Source organism: Vulpes vulpes, chromosome 3 (assembly GCF_048418805.1).
Source record: "Vulpes vulpes isolate BD-2025 chromosome 3, VulVul3, whole genome shotgun sequence".
In the NCBI taxonomy this organism is placed as follows: Eukaryota; Metazoa; Chordata; class Mammalia; order Carnivora; family Canidae; genus Vulpes; species Vulpes vulpes.
The window spans coordinates 61,283,683-61,297,375 of NC_132782.1; the positions used below are offsets into that span (position 1 = coordinate 61,283,683).

General features: G+C 38.4%; 1 protein-coding gene across 2 annotated transcripts in view; it reads left to right on the forward strand.

Annotated features, from left to right (window-relative positions):
- LOC140598236 (uncharacterized) overlaps nucleotides 1–13,693 on the forward strand; it is a 128,552-nt gene that overhangs the window by 73,014 nt on the left and 41,845 nt on the right. For both annotated transcript variants that reach the window (XM_072752645.1, XM_072752646.1), the window contains 3 exons: nucleotides 6,951–7,044; nucleotides 10,346–10,377; nucleotides 10,469–10,541. In XM_072752645.1, the coding sequence (XP_072608746.1) occupies nucleotides 6,951–7,044; nucleotides 10,346–10,377; nucleotides 10,469–10,541 (199 nt within the window). The remainder of the gene's footprint in view (nucleotides 1–6,950; nucleotides 7,045–10,345; nucleotides 10,378–10,468; nucleotides 10,542–13,693) is intronic.

Consider the following 13,693-nt stretch of genomic DNA (forward strand, 5'->3'; position numbering starts at 1 on the left):
GAATCCTTTATGCTTTTCTTCTTGAGCCACCAGTAGGTTTATAATTGTGCTTCTTTATTGGCTTTCTGACATTGAATTGTAATTCAAATTTTGTAACACTGTGGGGGAGAGGAATGTTTCTGATTCTTTCTTTTTAGGTGAGTTTTTCCTTCTAGTCATTTTGCTCAGTGCAGAGTGGCCCTAAACAAGTTGTACTTGATAGAAGGGCAGAGGTTTCTCACTGTGTCACTTTAGTTCTCTCTTTAAATCTCCGACCGAATTGGTGGGTTTTCAGGATTATTTGAAAGTTATCTCTTCTGGGGTGATAACACCGGTTTCCTTAAATTTTGATTCCTTGAGGACCTGGGGCAGGTACTCAGCCACTTCCAGTGCCTTTCCCTTCACCGTGTTCATCACGTTCTGCTTCCTGGGGCGGGGAGGCGGCGGGGACGCCCACCCGGTGAAGGGGACTCCCAAGCGATCCCCGCCCCCGCCTCCTCTGCCGCCGCATATGGGCCGCGGCTGTGGGCGCCGGAGGGGGGGGCCTGACCGCCGCGCCCGGATGGGACGAGGGGGAGGGGCGGCGGCGCCGACCCCGAGGGCAGGGCGCGAGCTCCCACCAGGCCACCCAGGCAGGCGGTGGCGGACCCGGCCCAGGTGTCGCAGGCCGCGAGGAGAGGCCGCGCAGGGAGAGGCGGACGCACGCACACCCCTCGCCTTCTCGGGAGCTGTGAGCTCCCCTCGGCTTCACTCGCTGTTTTGTATTTTTTAGATTAAATTTTTTTTAAGTAATCTCTATACCCAATGCTGGGCTTAAACTCAGATGCTGAGATCACGAGTCACACACTCTTGTGAGTGAGCCAGCCCGGTGCTGCCAAAAATTGTTAAATTTAACCTGTGAATTCTTTCCTATCTGAAACCTAGAAATACAGGTGATTTGATTGTTTAAGGCCTTTTCTTCTCTCCCGTGAATATGGAATATTGTGTCCTGCTTGATAATCATTCATGACTTTGGAGACTTTAAACCTTTAATTTGGATGATCAAGATTATTAATATTTTAATATTAGATTCTTTCTCCAGCCTTTAAGTACCATCCTATATGTGTAGATAGGAAATTAAAGCTATGAGTATGCTATTCACAGTGGAATAAGAAACCATGTGAATTTTAAAGTGGGTTTTATGTGTTTCTCATAAAGTGCCTTAAAATTCTGTAATCCCTAAAATATTTCTCTTCTACAACTTAGTCTTAGCTTTTAAGTTTCATTTTTAATAAGGAATAGTGTGGCAGCCTGGGTGGCTCAGTGGTTTAGCGCCACCTTCAGTCCAGGACCTGATCCTGGAGACCTGGGATTCAGTATTTATCTTAAAAGTGCTATTCATTGCAGAAATGAATACATGCCCACGTATACATGCATTTTTCTAAAGATTTATTTATCTCAGAAGTGGGGGGAGGGGCAGAGAGAAGGAGAGAAGCAGAATCCCTGCTGAGCGTGGAGTCTGATGTAAATCTCAATGTCACAATCCTGACATCATGACCTGAGCCGAAATCAAGAGTTGGATGCTTAGCCAACTGAGCCATCCAGGTGCTCATTACTTGTGTATATTAATAAAAGTATTTTTTCTAAAAAAATAAAAATAAAAAAAGTATTTTTTCTGTTCTAGAAGTAATGTTGAAGTATATAAGTGAAGTACTGAATCCCATGGTCCCCCCCTTCTTTTATTTATATTTTGAAAGTTTCAGACTTTTGTGTAGGTTGACATTAATTATATCAGGTTAGTATGTTTTATAGATAACTTTTTAACATCATGTGGTTTTCCTGAGTATTGTCATTTTTTTCTACTCCAAATGTATTTATCTAAAACTTTCTTAATAAGTCCCCTGGGTGCTTCGGATTTGATGAAGTCCCAGACTGAAGACATTATTTCTGACTCTTTCCTGTTCCTGACTTGTAAATCTGCTTTGTCATTTGTTTTCCCCACCCTAATATAAAGCACCATTGGAACACTGCAGCAGAAAAACAATCCTGGACTCTAAACTTCCGTAAAATTAGGTGACATCACATCCAGGTGACTGGGGTGGCTCCCTTGGTTAAGCATCTGACTCTTAATGTTGGCTCAGGTCATGATCTCATGGTCCCGGTATTGAGCCCTGTGTCTGGCTCTGTGCAGAATCCTCAAGAGCTGCTTGAGGATTCTCTTCCTCTTCCTCTTCCTCTGTCCCTCCCTCTGCATGGGCACACACACTCTCATTCTCTCCAAAGGTAAATAAATAAATCTTAAAAACCACATCCAGTCACTCCACCACATACAGTATCTTTACCTGCTTACAATTTTTCACATCTTATTACCATAATTCACTTTCTCATCTATCATTTTGAAATACTCTTCTCTTTTGGTTCCTTTATGTTCATCTTTACATTGGTACTAGAGTGACGTTTCTAAAATATCTATGTGATGATGTAACTCCTCTGCTTATTTAGTGAATTCCCCAATACCTGACGGAGAAAGTTCATATCTTAGCATGACTCCTGTCTTTTGCAGTTCAGTCCTGATTTTCCAATTATATCTCTTTATCCCATTCCCAATAATTGTGTCCTAGCTTTGCCACATTCTGAGCTATTGTCACTTACTATGTTATTTCCTACTTCATCCTTTTGATTATTCTACCTTTGCTAGAATGCCCTTCACACACTTCTTGTATACTTTGTCTTTCAAGATACAAGCCTTATCTTTGCAGCATTTCCTGAGCTTCCCATATGCAACTTTTTTCTCCTTGTGCCTTCACTGAACTTTATTCACTTCACTTCTAGAACTAGAGAATGATCCTCTTCTGTTCTTATTTATTTTTGTCCATCTGTCCCCCTAGTAGCATATAAGGCAGACTCCCTCTTTTATTTGGCTCAGTGGTTGAGCATCTGCTTTCTGCTCCGGGCACAGTCCCAGGGTCCAGGGATTGAGTCCCACATTGGGGTCCCTGTGGGGAGCCTGCTTCTCCCTCTGCCTGTGTCTCTGCCTCTGTGTGTGTGTGTTTCTCATGAATAAATAAAATCTTTTTTAAAATTGTGTTAAGGAATCTTTTTTTTTTCTATATTTCATCCATTACTCATGAGAGACACACAGAGAGGCAGAGACACAGGCAGAGGGAGAAGCAGGATCCGCACGGGGAGCCCCACGCGGAACCCGATCCCAGGACTCTGGGATCACGTCCGGAGCTGAAGACAGATGCTCAATCACTGAGCCACCCAGATATCCCAAGTTTGGGTTTTAAAGTTATCTAAAAAGCTAAAGAAAAACTCTAGGTCAACCTATGGTGAAATGTATGATTCTGTGGTGTGTATGGATGTGCAAAACTTCTAATGTGTTCTAGACAGAGTTTGGATTATAGTTTTTTAGAATATAAATCATATATATTATGTTTATGCATTAAATTTATTAGCATATATGTGTATCTTATAGATTATAATTTCCATATTCTATTTTATATATAAAACACATTTATATAGTGTTTGTGTATTATGCATAATGTATAGTATCATAATTTATATATTAACTATATATAAAGATTTATTAAAAGCTTTTGTGTATTTATTTATTTATTGAGAGAGTTAAGTGGGAGGGAGCGGAGACAGAATCTGAAGCAGACTCCAGTCTGAGAGTAGAGCCCATCACAGGGCTTGATTCCATGACCATGAGATCATGACATGAGGTGATACCAAGTATTGGATGCTCAACCAGCGGAGACATCCAGGCACCCTAGAAGTATTATATTTGGATTGTCAGGTAGATCTACAAGGAGCAGTGGGAGTATAATAACAATGTGGTTTAGTGGTATGTTGTTCATTTGTTATTGTAAAGAATTTATTTATTTATTTATTTATTTATTATTTATTTATTTTTTCATTTATTTATTTATTTATTTATTTATTTGAGAGAGAGTGCATGTGCATGAGCGGGGGAAGGGGCAAAGGGAGAGGAAGAAGCAGGCTCCCCACTGAGCAGGGAGGCTGATGACTTGGGGCTTGATCCCAGAACGGACTCAGCCATCGAGGCCCCCATGATTTAGTGGGACTTTGAAAGGTAAAAACATTTTGGATAGTTAAAATAGCATGCATTGAGTATCTTTGTGGCTGCCCTACTTATAGTAACATAGTATAAAGTAATGATGACCTATTCTACGGTGACACCTATGGAAGAAGGTAAAAAGGTCCTATGTCTTAGTAGAGGCAGCTGTTCTACAATGGTGTGGGCACTGTATTTGAAGTCAAAAGATGGGCTACCATCCTGGTTCTGTCACTTACTTGCTGTGGGATCTCAGAAAAACTTGGTCAACCTGTTTGAATGTCAGTGACCTCATTCATAAAAATGATACTAATACCTACATCTCGGGTGTGTGTCATGACCAAATGTGGTAACAAAGGTGATCACCCACTTTGTGAGCTGTAAAGAATGCTCTAGAAATTTTTGTCTTGAGACAAAAAATGATCATAGCAGTATTTGAGTGACTTACTAAATATAGAGGGCATGGTTTTTAATTTTTTTTTTAATTTATGATAGTCACAGAGAGAGAGAGAGAGAGAGAGAGAGAGAGAGAGAGAGAGGCAGAGACACAGGCAGAGGGAGAAGCAGGCTCCATGCACCGGGAGCCCTATGTGGGATTCGATCCCGGGTCTCCGGGATCGCGCCCTGGGCCAAAGGCAGGCGCCAAACCGTTGCGCCACCCAGGGATCCCAAGGGCATGGTTTTTAAATGTGAAGATTTCTGAAGGACAGTAAAATGGCAAGTGTTAAGAAAAGAATGGGAAAGTTAGAGTGGACAGGTGGATTTCTAATTTGGGGGATGTTAAGTTTCAGTAGCCTGTGATTAGAGACATTGTGTAGGTGTACAGTTGGCCCTTGAGCATGATGGGCTTGAACTGTGTGTCCACTTACAGATGCTTCTCGATAAGTATTTTCTTAGTATATTTTATCTTCCTTATGATTTTCTTAATAACCTTTTCTTTATATTTTAAGGATACAGTGTATAGTACATATAATATACAAAGCTTGTTCATTGCCTTTACGTTATTGGTAAGGTCAACATCAGGTGATAATTTACTTGACTTTCCATGCTCAGTTTACAGTCAGTGGCCAAATGAGGGTTAAGAAGTAGCTTAGATCTAGAGAGCATATATATGAGTCTTTTATTGAAATGTTTTGATTTTTCATATATACGTTTCCTATTTTTAAGTCTAATTGTTCTTAAAGTAGGAAATAAGAGATGAGTAGCTAAGTTTTGGGGGAATCGAAAGTCATTTGTAGATATTTGACTGTGTGGCCATCAACACCATCAACACCCATCAACAACCCTTGCATTCTTCAAGGGCTGACATTATAGTGATTTGGTACTTAGACCTTCTCAGTGAGATGAGGATGATGATTATGTTTTAGAGAGAGAGAGAGAGAGTGCACACACATGTGAGCGGGTGGGGAGGAGCAGGGGCGGAGGGAGAGGGAGAGAGAGAATCCTAACTTTGCTTCATGCTCAACACAGAGCCCAATGTGGGGTTCGATCTCACGACCCTGAGACCCATGACCTGAGTTGAAATCAAAATTTAGATGCTCAACTCACTGAGCCACCCAGGCACCCCCTCAGTGAGAGGATTTTCAGTGTTTTGACCTTAAATACATTTATGTTACTGAATACTAACTATGACCAGGCTGTACAGGTTGTAGTGGTAAGAGCAGAAAAATAAGGAAACTCTGATCCATTATAAGTCACTGTAAGCATTTCATGTAAAAAAAAAAAAAGAAAAAAGGAAATGTTAGTTTAGGGAATTTTGGAGGCGTTTGTAGTTAGGATGGGGATGAGAATGGGAGTGGAATTTTGGTAGTGAGAAACGATCTCTCTGAGTGTGGCCAGAGCTGCCAAGTGAAGGGTGGGAAGGACCAGTCGCAAGAATGTCTTGGATGGAGAAGGACATTCTGGACAGAGAGACCATGGGGCACATCTGTTCCTTTTACTCTAATGTCTTAGAAATGACCAGGAAGCAGGAAGACCCACTCCATTGTTATAATCATTGTTATTTTTGTGTGTAGAAAAGAAACTGTGTGTACTAAAACAAATGCCTGGTACCTTTTAGGTGATTAATCAGTAAATGTTCTTTTTGTGTGTGTGAGTAAAATGAAAGAGGTTTATTCAGTAAAGATACAGAGAAAGCTCTTAGGAGTCAGAGGGGTCCCAGCAGGGTTGCCCTGGGTCTCCAGGATCGCGCCCTGGGCCAAAGGCAGGTGCCAAACTGCTGCACCACCCAGGGATCAATGAATGTTCTTATTCTTCCCTTCTGAAAGCTTACTATACTTTTTGAAGCATTTCATACCTATATCTAAAATCTTTTGCTATTATTTAAACATAATTTCAAAAAAAGTTTTTCTTCCTACTTTGCCATTTCATTCAACCATTTTTTCCTACCAATGAAAATTCCAAGCCTTTGTTTATCTAAATGAAGCAGCAGCTACCACAGTGTTCTGTTTGTACTCAACATGATGTACTCCGAGGTTTCTTATCATGCCAAGTATCTTATTTTAAGGCTAAAAATCTTTCTGCCATTAGGAACAGTTTAAATTTATAGCAAATGTACTTATTAAAGAATTTGTTTCAATAGTTTTACTGTCCTTGTATCCTGGTGGAGAATACAAAGTAGAGTTAGGTGTTTTGTTATTTCCTTGTTGAAATGTATGTATAAGTCAGTCTTCTTGTCTGTGAAAATATTTACTCTGGCCTTCCATGTTCAGTTAGAGTTGATGGCCAAATGAAGATGAAAAGGTGCACTTAATTGAGAGAGCATAGATGAGGTTTTTAAATGTGTTGATTTTCAATACATGCTTTTCTTATTTGTATGTCTGATTGCGATTAAAGTAGAACATTTGAATATTTTCTTAGAAAAGGATTTGGAAATCTTTATGCAACTCATTATTGATGTTAATTTTAACAGAGTATTTCTGCAAGACTTCCAAAGAAATCTGTTGATTGTTTACCTGGAGCTGCAGATCAACAAGGGCAAAGTATATTCAATGAACAAGTAGAAGGTACGAATTGTATTTTATAAAAAGTCGTTTGACAGAATGTTGATTTAAAACAGAAATTCTCATGTATCCTAATTTCCAAAGAAAATCACCGATTACATGCATAGAAAGGAGAAAGGTGAGAAAAGGAGGTGAGTTCTATATTTTATCAGGTGTCAGCTGCAGATTAAATTGAGAGTATGGCTAGAGGACCTAAATTACTGGTTCCATTTCCAGGTATTCCAAGACCTAAGGAATGCCTGGAAATAGCTGGAAAAGAGCAAAGAGGGAATGATGAGAATGGCTGAGAGTGCAGGGAGTAAATGGAGGAAAATAAGCAACGCTTTATAGTGGAAGGTGGTCAAATGAAAGAATTTTTTTAGGAGGAAGAGCAGGGGATCCCTGGGTAGTTCAGTTTTGGTGCCTGCCTTCAGCCCAGGGCATGATCCTGGAGTTCCGGGATCAAGTCCCACATCAGGTTCCCTGCATGGAGCCTGCTTCTCCTTCTGCCTGTGTCTCTGCCTCTCTCTGTCTCTCTCTCTCTCTCTGTGTGTCTTTCTGTGTCTCTCATGAATAAATAAATAAAATCTTTAAAAAAATAAAAGGAGGAGCAAATTATTTGAAATGTGGGGATATCAGGTGAGCTTCCAGTACCCAAACTTGTCAGAGTAGTGTACCAAAATTTTCCCACTCTTAACAGTTTTTCTCGCTGTTGGGGAGACATTATGGATTGACCTAGCTGATTATGCAGAGCTATGTCCTAGTCAGCTATAAATGTATGTATGTTACGGGTGCCTGGGTGGCTCAGTCAATTGAAGGTCTGCTTTTGGCTTGGGCCATGATCCCCGGGACCTGGGATGGAGCCATGCTGAGCTGGGAGCCTGCTTTTCCCTCTCCCTTTGTCTGCTGCTCTGCCTGCTTGTGCATGCTCTCTCTGTGTCAAATAAATGAAAACATCTTTTAAATAAATAAATATGTGTACCTCTATGTCATATAAAATGGTGGTACTTCGTAAGTTAGTATCATTTCGTGCAAAAAAAAAAAAAAGAATTGGAAGGAAAAAGAGAGCAGGGTCAATTAGGTGGAGATCAGGGAAGCTTTAGCCCTGATAAAAAGTCCGTTAGAACATTTATGACTTTTAATACGTCTTCACTTTCAGAATGGATAGTGATGAATTTGAGGCTTGATCCTAGAAGGTTAAGGTAAAGGAATACAGCGGCAGCGTTCAGTATGACCCAGGATTTCTCAAATTATAGGGAATCGCCTGAGACCTTGTTAACAATGCACACTGAACATCAGGTCTGGAATCTGCATTTTGACCTCTCAGGTCATGGCAGTGTCTGTGGTCCTTGGGTCATGTGCTCAGTAGCATGGGTATAGACTTTCCTGTAGAGAAATCTGGAAGATCTGTTGAATAGTTCAAGACATAACAAGGTCAAGAAAAAGAATTATTTTGTTTTTATTTCTGAACATGTTTATAACCAGAGGGGAGCAAGGAGATACAGAAATAGAAGGTATAGATGTAAGATACTATTGCTAAACAAAGAGGAAAGAAGTGGTGGAGAAAATCCATAAAACGGTTGTAAAAGCAAAAAAAAAAAATCAAGACCATAGATCACAAATTACTTTTTAAAAAGATTTATTTATGTTAGAGAGTGAGCGAGCAGGGAGGGGGCAAAGGGAGAGAGAGAGAGAGAGGCCTTAAATAGACTCCCTGCTGAGTGAAGAGCCCACCATGGGACTTAATCCCAGGACCCCAAGATCATGACCTGAGCTGAAATCAAGAGCTAGACTCCCAACTGACTGGGGCTACCCAGGTGCCCCCAGAAATTACTTTTGAAGACAGGGGATAGTGAAGGGAAAGAGGGAAAAATGAAAGAAGCCTTAGCTAGGAAATTTTGGAGTTGGTGAGGAAACTGTAGAGAATTCACTTTTTTTTTTTTTTTATGAGAGACATAGAAAGAGAGAGGCAGAGACACAGGCAGAGGCAGAAGCAGGCCCCATACAGGGATCCCGATGTGGGACCAGATCCTGGGTCTCCAGCATCACACCCTGGGCCGATGGTGGCACCAACCCTTGGTCCACCGGGGCTGCCCAAGAACTCACTTTTTAGATACCTTGAGTTTATTTCTACTGAAACAGATTAGATCACAGCTGCTCCACCAAGAATACTGAGAGCAAATGGAGTGCTAGACTTGGGATAAAACATAGCCACCATTCATCTTCCTCAAATCTATTGGACCTCAAAGATATATGTTGCTTTGATATTCATTATTCAAATGAGACTAATTTGAATATGGAAGCATGGGTGTTCTTTTTTTCAGATAGCTCATTTTGGGGGATGATAGCTGTTTCAGAGAAACCTTTTCAAGACTGACATAGTCTACCAAATCAAACTAATTTTGGAAAATAAAGAAATCATAGGGTCCATTCCTTAAATGCTAAAATTGTTACTATCAATAAATATGACACTGATTTTGAAATACAAAAGATTTTTAGTATCTAAAAATTCGGTGGCAATTAAATTGATTTTTTTCATTTTGGTAGTAGTCATGGTTCCATATTGAAAGCTTATTATACATTATTTCTTAGACGTGTTTTATATACCTTCTTGCGTGCGTGGGTCAAGAAACTTTAACATGGCTAAACTAGAGGATACAAGAAATGTAGGCATACCAGTGGCCCACATGGGTATAGACAAAAATGAATACTTTTATTGACTATTACCCTACAAGTATATCCAGGCTGATCAATTCATAACACTGTTTTTGGTGACAAATAAATTACGCATTCAATAAATTATGCATTCATCATAACTGCGTACTGCCTAAATTACGGGACAAATTGAAGAACATGGCAAATACTTGTAGTAGAATGGTATCGATGATTCTGCTGTACTGCAATCAGGATGTGCTGTTGCATTCTGCCATCAGCTTTCACGTTGATCCTCTCAGAGTCATCATTTGTTCCTCTGATTAAAGATTGCTTTTCTCCCCCATCAATCAGCATGTTCACGTTAGTATATGTGCATCATTTAGTGATTTCTGTTTTAGTCATTTCATTTGAAACATCATCTTACTTTTGGAATCCTAACTGCATGTTATGTTGAACATATATTTCTATTTTTTATAGTATTTATAACGGGTTCCTATTTCTGTCTTGTTGCTGTCTTAATCCACCTTCCTGTCTCTAGAATCAAGACCAAAGCCTAATGTAATCACTTTGAAAGCCAAGCATGAGGATTCAGCTTAATCCTAACTGCAGGAATGTATAGTTGGCTTTCATATTTACGTATAATTAACTACATGTCCCTTTTGTGTTTTAGATTCTCCTAGAAAAGATCTTCGTCACTGGGAGGTAAAGCTTTTGTATTTTTATTTTGAATTTTTAACTACAGATTGTATGAAATGTACATTGTTCTAATCATATTGTTTCAATACCCATCCAGTCTCCCACTAAAGTGAAAGATTCTGTTCCTACTGAAGCAGTTGCAACGAGTGATAAACAAACACCCAGATCAGGTAAATTTTACAGTACAAATTTGGAAAGCTTGGTAATTGGAAAATTTGGAAAGTGGAAAGATGTGCACTAAACTATTGAAATGCCCATCGTCTTATACCAAATTCTTCTTTGTGTGTGTTATGTGAGACAAATTTAATCGAAGGATGTGACATAAATAAGGTAGATGTCATTGCTGATATCCACGTTTGAACAAAAGATATTTCCAAGCATAAGAAAAAGAGATTTTAAAAATGTAAGCTTTAGTTAAGTTTCTGCTTTTAAGTTTTGAAATCCTAATGTCCCCGGTTTGGAATTCCTTTACTTCTTCTTTTTTTTTTTTTTTTTTTTTTTTTTGGAATTCCTTTACGTCTAAGGGGTTCCCAGAAGTTAATTATTAGACTCTAAGATTTTTCTGGTGTTCACCATACTTATTTGAATTCTGACTTTTACCCAGAGTAAAGCTTCACTTGCTAACATGTCAGTTGTGTTAAATGAAGTTAAAACTTCATTTCATCTTTGTGTTGTTATATTGATCATTTTAAGCCAAACACTTGTTCTGATTGTGTGTGTGTGTGGTGACTTTGATTATTAGAAATGTGGGACAGAATTAGTTGTATCTTAATATTTGGTAGACACAATCTTTTAAAAAAGTAATTCTGAACCTTTTCAGCCTAGGGTCCTTTTCTACTGTTCAAAAATTATTGAGAATTCCAAAGAACGTCTGCTTAAGTGGGTTATATCTGTTGATATTTACAATCTTAGAAATTAAAACATTTAAAACACAAGGATACACAATCTCATGTTGTTAGCCATTAGAGCTGTGATCCACTGATCATGCGAGTTGCAATGCTATCACACATTTTATCTTTAGAAAACTTTATTGTACACTTAATAAGAAAATGAGAGTGAAAATGTCAAATAGCATTTAGTACGATTGTGAAGATAGTTTTCACCTCTTGGATTTTGTGAATCGATGGATCTTGGGACTCTGGGGATTCTCAGATGACATGGGAGAACTGATTTAAACCATGTACAGGGTTCATGGATGCAAAATGATAAAGGGGCCCTTGTGATGAAATGGGCATTAAAGTTTCATTTCTGCATTTCTTCCTTTTTTGTTTCCCTTGTCTTAAAGAGGTTTAAATCAGACCAATCTTGTTTATAAAGGGACAATAGTTTTGTTATATATTCATTTTCTGTTTCATGGCGCTGTAGTTTTTGGATCTCAGTGTGGACTGAGACTTATTTTGTTTTTACATGGAAAGGATTATATTACCCAAGTCTTTGATTTCTCATATAAATATGATATTTGTCCAAAAATTAAATTCTGAGGATGTTGGTGCATTGAGGAGAGACCATCTCATTATTATTAAAATAGTACCATTCATCACAAGTTTTTAAAACTCACGTCTTTAGAACACAAAATGCATATTTAAACATAAAATAAATGATTAGACATCAGTTTTGTTACTAAAAACATTCAGACCTTGAAGACTCTTTATTATTAATGGACAGAGCTTTTATGGAATACAGAATATGTAATAGAGCTTGGTGAGTGAATTAAACTGTGTAATACTAGAGAATAAAAAAGAGAAAATGAGAGAGTTAAATTCATCTGTGTGAATGCCAAGTATAGGACACGTAAAATATAATTAGCTACGAATGAGTAGTAAGTAGTGCGTCTGGGAGAGGAGCAGGACTTGTGGCTGTTTCTCTAACAAAAGAATTTGTACAATTTTGTTAAGTTTGTATTGTTATTTACATTCTAATAAAGGAAACTTTGTTTTCAGATTTTTCTGATTGTGATTCTAGTTTGTCCCTCAGTAATGAGACTTGTCAAAGAACTGGGGATTTGAAAGTTGATAATAAATGCCCATTTGTATCACAACCAATGATCAAAAATGAGTCAGCATCCACAGAATTTGGACAGACGACCTTAATAGATAAAATATTAATATTGGAGCTGTGTTTCAGTTAGAGAATTCTGTGCTCCATGGCCTGTGCAAATCATTGCTACTAGAAAACAGAGCAAAAAAGGTAAAGAATCAGAGAGAGTTCAGCGTCCTCATGATTTCACCATAGTTCTGATTTTTCAAAAATAATTTTGTGGTAAAATTTACTTTGTGTTTACTCCTTTCATGCAACCTGCCACCAAACAGAGCATCTTTCAGCAAGACATTTTTGCATTCTTCCTCTAACCAAAGCCACATATAAATAAGAAAGAGAATTAGGAGAAAATAATTTCTTTTAGGCTCGTGTTCAGCTTTCACTTGAGAGTGGGTAGTGGGATTAGATTTAGAATTTGGGGACCAGTTGGGAAAACTAGGTAGAGATGTAAAGATTGTTTACTCACAACATAGTTTCTTAGCTTTATTTTTATAGCTCTAAATTCATAAGTATTGGTCACACTATATTCACTGTAACAAACAAAAGCACCTTCCCAAACAGAATATTAAAATATTTCCTATATTCTCTATGACTTTATTTTGGAGTTGACTTTCCCAGCAGTAATTGGAATCATTGAGAATTTACTACATAGTGTCCTCTTCTCAGCTATGTAGGCATAGTCCATCTCCTTGTTTGATTATTTTTATTTTACTTTTTTAGAGAGTGTCAGAAAGTAAGGAGGGAGGGGGGTGGGCAGAAGGAGAAAGAGAATCCCAAGCAGGATCCACACTCAGCACGGAGCCCACTGCAGGACTCAGTCTCGCACAACCCTGAGATCATGACCCAAGCTGAAATCAAGAGTTGGATACTTACCTGGCTGAACAACCCAGGTGCTGTTTTATTATTTTAAATGAGTAAAGAGTTCCTAAGGAATATTGGTTTTAAGTATCAAATATCATTTAAAAAGAATATATGGAAAGTCAGTTCTAATTCTACTAAGATGTTCAGTTGATTAACCACATCTAACATGTGTTCTACTTAATGTATCAGTTAATCCAGTGTCCTTTATCAGTCATATGGTCACGTCTGTACTAACATATCATATAATATTTTTTCACTCCTGTAGTTTTGTTATTTTCTTTCTTCTAGAATCAACTCATTTTCTAAAGATTTTCAGTTATCTCCAGGAGTAGTGAGTATAGGCTGTAAATCCAAATTTATTGATCTATACAAGTGACTTGTTTGCTGTTACTTCTTTGTGAGCTTGGTAGATCCAAGAAACAGG